Source organism: Primulina huaijiensis, chromosome 8 (genome assembly GCF_012295235.1).
Source record: "Primulina huaijiensis isolate GDHJ02 chromosome 8, ASM1229523v2, whole genome shotgun sequence".
NCBI classification, from domain to species: domain Eukaryota; kingdom Viridiplantae; phylum Streptophyta; class Magnoliopsida; order Lamiales; family Gesneriaceae; genus Primulina; species Primulina huaijiensis.
The window spans coordinates 3,573,139-3,577,875 of record NC_133313.1 but is presented as its reverse complement, the minus strand read 5'-3'; the positions used below and the strand labels follow the sequence as shown (position 1 = coordinate 3,577,875).

The window sequence follows — 4,737 nt, the reverse complement described above, 5'->3', positions numbered from 1 at the left end:
CGAATCAACCTGTCTAACCCGAGTTGACGGATCGTATTGCATTTTGACACCCCTAACTTTTCTTTTAAATATTCAGTTAACCAAAAAAAAAAATTAGTATAAAAAAATATTTTCTCTCGATATAAACGCAACTTTCTTTTTTTGAGCAGAGCCGCCATTTGACAAATTCTTTGCTCTGATTTTCATTTCTAGTATAACGTCCTTATCCAAGCACGCGGTCATGTAAGGGGAACTTACGGGGAGTAGAATCAAGTTTCTTTAAATTATTGCAATTTTGGTTTAATAAATTAATAGCTTGAAACTCTATTAATGAAATATAATTTTGAAATTCTAAATTTTTATATTTTGTTTCAACTTTCTAAATTTGTTTAATTGGTGTTTGGTGGTATGATTTTTTTTTTTTGGTGTTTAATGTTTTTTCTCGTTGAGAGGTAAATATAAATTATAAAAACTTAATTTTGATAATATAATTGACAAAAAAATAACAACCATGAAAATATAAAAAATATTGATCATGGAAATATAGATGACCAAAAAAAATTAATTTTCCTTGTAATATATATAATAAATCTGAATTAAATTATTTTAATCGATTAAATATATATTCATAAGTGAAATAAATTATAATTCAACAAATTAATATTAAAATTGATTGTCTTCTCTCGAATCACTTGTATGTGGGAACGAGTAAGTCTCTTGTCATGAGACGGTCTTACGAATCTTTATCTGTGAGATGGGTCAACCATATCGATATTTACGATAATATTTTTTTATGGATGATCCAAATAAGGGATTCGATCTACGAAATTGATCTGTGAGACCGTTTCACATTGAGTTTTTGTGTCGTGGGAACTTGAAATTAGATTGGATATTGAAACGTAAAACTCAAGTCGTATAAAATTTATTTTCTGAATAATATTTAGCAGAGTTGGCAACCCTACTTGTCCTTTTTTATTATTCGCATTAATGGACTTTTATATATTTATTATTATTATATTTTATGATTATAAATACCATTTCCATTTTCGGATGCTCAAGTGTTCAAACATGAGTTGCATTCTTGTTTCCCTTCTTTTAGTCTTGTCTTTAATTCTATTTTCAGACAAATCTTCTGCCGAAGTAGGCCACAGAAAAAATTAGAAATAAAAACTCATATTTATTTATTTGATTTTGCAAACATTGATTTAAGTTTTCTTAATTGCAGTGGTATAATCACGGGCGAGACATAACAAACAGAAGGAACGCCATCGATGAAGTTATAATCAATCCAATTACAGTGAAGGGATTGAAACTAAGATGGCTATTCAATGCAGGTTTCGACATAACCGCGACACCGGCCGTAGCGAACAGAGTGGTATATTTTCCATCATGGAATGGAAATCTTTATGCAGTGAATGCTTTTAGTGGAGAACTGATTTGGCAAAAAAATTTAGGCCAGCTAACCGGCATACTTCCCTCGAGGCAATATGTGAATGTAACAGTGTCACGCGCCACCCCGATTGTGGCTGATGAACTCTTGGTTGTCGCGATCTATGGACCGGCTTACGTGGTTGCGGTGAAACGAGCCACTGGGCAGCTTGTGTGGTCTACTGTGTTAGATCCAGGTCCCTTGAGCCAAATCACTCAGGGTGGAACTGTTTATCGGGGGTAGGTCCTTCTACTTGTGATCTTGTATTTCACTTTCTTTTTTATTGGGTATAATGGGAATTTTTTCTATTTTTAAAATAAATATTTTTTCTTTTGTGAATTTTTCTTGTATCATTTTTTACCATGTTCAGAACTTTTTCAACTTTTTTTTTTTTATTTTTTTACATTTTTTTTAAAAATTGAATTATTTCTTACAACACTAACAAAAATAATTTCTTATATTTAAAAGTTAAAATTTTAATTTTGTCAGTGATTAATTAGATTTTGAATTTAATATTTTAATTATATTTACGATTGAATTTCAAATTTTAATTTATTAATATTATTATTTATATAAACATTTAAAATTTTTAATTTTATTTTAATTTTTCTTATTTGGCCGGTTCAGCCTTATAATTTTTTTTCTAAAAAGAATTGAATTATTTCTTATATATCTAAAAAAAATTATTTCTTGTATTTAAAATTTTAATTTTGGTTACAAATATGTGATTAATTGGAATTCGATGAAAAACAAAATTTTAACTTTTGAATGCCAGAAATAAATTGTTTTTATATCACTAAAAAAGAAAAAATATATATATTTGTGGTATTTAAAAAATTAATTGTATTAAAAGTTAAAATTTTATTTTTGGTAATATATGATTAATCACATGTTTGTAATAAAAATTAAATTTGAACTTTTAAATGCAAGAAACGTTTTAAATTTTTTTTTTTGGGATATAAGAAATAAGCCAATTTTCAAAAAAATAATAACAAAAAGGTCTGAACGGGTCGAAAAAATCATAAATGAAAAACAAGATAAAAAAAATGAGAAAATAGTTTTTTCTTTAAAAATAGAATATAAAAGAAAGCCAAAAAAAAATTTTAAAAAATTTAATTGTGCTGCGAGAGTAAAACGATTTCCGGTGCTGTGAGATCCCCACAGCTGAGGATCCTTTCCCAAATATAATGCATTTTACCTATTAAAAAAATCAGATATAGCTAAACTTTACCGAAAAGTAAGCTTAAAATTTCTGATAGTCCTTCAATTTTTTGCAAATATCTCGTGTCTACAGCTTTTTTATTGTCTTATGATTTAACTATAGTAAAACAGAGATACTTTCTACTAATGAGCAATTATGACAGAAATTTGGGTAACAATTTTCTGTCATTCCAGCGGCTTGTACGTGGGAGTATCATCTTTGGAAGAAATATTGCCAGCCGGACAGTGTTGCACTTTCCGTGGAAGCCTGGCAAAACTGGATGTTAAAACAGGAAAAATTTTGTGGCAGACCTACACACTTCCGGATAACGGGGGCAAGCTAGGTGGATATTCTGGTGCAGCTATCTGGGGCAGTAGCCCTTCCATCGACGTAACAAGAGGCCTCGTCTTTGCGGGAACAGGCAATCTTTACATTGCTCCGCCTGCCGTGCAACAGTGTCAGGCTCGTCTGAATAATCAAACAACGCCTCCAACAGGCCCTAATCCATGCTACGGACCCGATATTCACTTCAATTCCATCTTGGCGTTTGACATTTATTCAGGGAGGATTGTTTGGGCTAAGCAACTTGGGGGTTATGATGTTTTCTATTTCGCGTGTCTGGTACCTAATAATCCTGATTGCCCCACTGGCCCGAACCTGGATGCTGATTTCGGAGAGGCTCCAATGCTACTGACTATATTATCGAATGGACAGTTTCGTGATATTGTCGTGGCAGTGCAGAAAAGTGGATTTGCGTGGGCTTTGGATCGAAAGACCGGAGATATAGTTTGGTCCACGGTAAGGTTCTTGTTTTTCTTAGCTGTGGTCAGGGAATATATATACCGCGCGCTCAAGTATGTTTCTATTTTTACTTGTATACTACAGAAAGCAGGTCCTGGATCTCTGGAAGGAGGAGGGGTGTGGGGTGCTGCCACGGATGGAAAACGGGTTTATACAAATATCGTAAATAGTGATAGACTCCCCTTTACGCTCAAGCCATCCACTCAGAACACCACAGCCGGTGGGTGGGTGGCAATGGACGCCAACACAGGGAAGATTCTGTGGACCACCGCTGATCCGAGCAATGACACTGCACACGGGCCAGTGACTATAGTGAATGGAGTTCTGTTTGCAGGGTCGGTCGCACCTACCGGGCCTGTATATGCCATAGATGCTGCAAGCGGTGCCGTCATATGGTCGTATAAGACTGGTGCTACCGTGTTTGGAGGAGCATCCGCCAGCTACGGCTGCATTTACATTGGACATGGATATTCAGTTGGCCAGGCAAAGTTCCATCCAAGTTGGAATAGTGGGAAATATCTTTTTGCCTTTTGTTTTCGATAGTTCCTGGAAAAATAACGCATACTTGTTTGAAAGAATAATTTTAGCCTGTCAATTAAGATATATATAATAAGAAGGAAAGACATAAATGAAGAAACAGGTTGTTCTACCCTGAAATTACATATTAAAATATTGCTTTCTTGAATATCATGTCACATATAGCATTCTAGACAAGAAAAAAGACAGATATAAAAACCCATTATTAGTTTAAATATCAGTTGACCACCAGAGTTCCCCCAAACACTTCAGTGGGAAGCATGAAAGCTTTTCAATGAAGTGTTTCGAGGAAACTCGAGAGGAAACCCGATTCTTAGTTAACTCTTTCTTATGTCATACTTCACCAGGTTATGTATCTATTTATAGACAAGTTGAGTCTATGTTTGGAGAAAAGAAAGAAAACTAATTCATGTTTCCAGCCGGTAGGGAAGAGTACTACTGCATGCATGTTGTTGTAGAAGACATATATGCTTCAGAGGACCACTTTTCCTCATAGTGAAATAAGGTTAAATACATGCGAGTGCTTGAACCTAGCCATGAATTCAGGTTAAATAGTAAAAAGGGAATATTTTTTAGAGCAAGTGACCACAAAATCTCCATCTTTCCGTCCTTCACTTTTTGGGATCACACTTTCTAGTAGAATTCTATTTTGATTTGTCAGGAAAAAGCATGCAACGGATTCAGTTGATATAAAGGACACTGAAAATTTGATTTAATCCCTTTTAATTCGATGCCTTAAGATATATAGAGCTTCATAATGTAACATGAGGATGATATTAACCTGTAACAG

General features: G+C 33.7%; 1 protein-coding gene across 1 annotated transcript; it reads left to right on the top strand.

Annotated features, from left to right (window-relative positions):
• Positions 1-1,011: 1,011 nt before the first annotated feature.
• Positions 1,012-4,059, top strand: LOC140983133 (uncharacterized). The gene is made up of 4 exons (XM_073450049.1): positions 1,012-1,119; positions 1,205-1,647; positions 2,804-3,407; positions 3,495-4,059. Exons 1-4 carry the CDS (start codon positions 1,030-1,032, stop codon positions 3,951-3,953), a joined length of 1,596 nt encoding a protein of 531 aa, XP_073306150.1. The 5' UTR covers positions 1,012-1,029; the 3' UTR covers positions 3,954-4,059.
• The last annotated feature ends 678 nt before the right edge of the window (positions 4,060-4,737 follow it).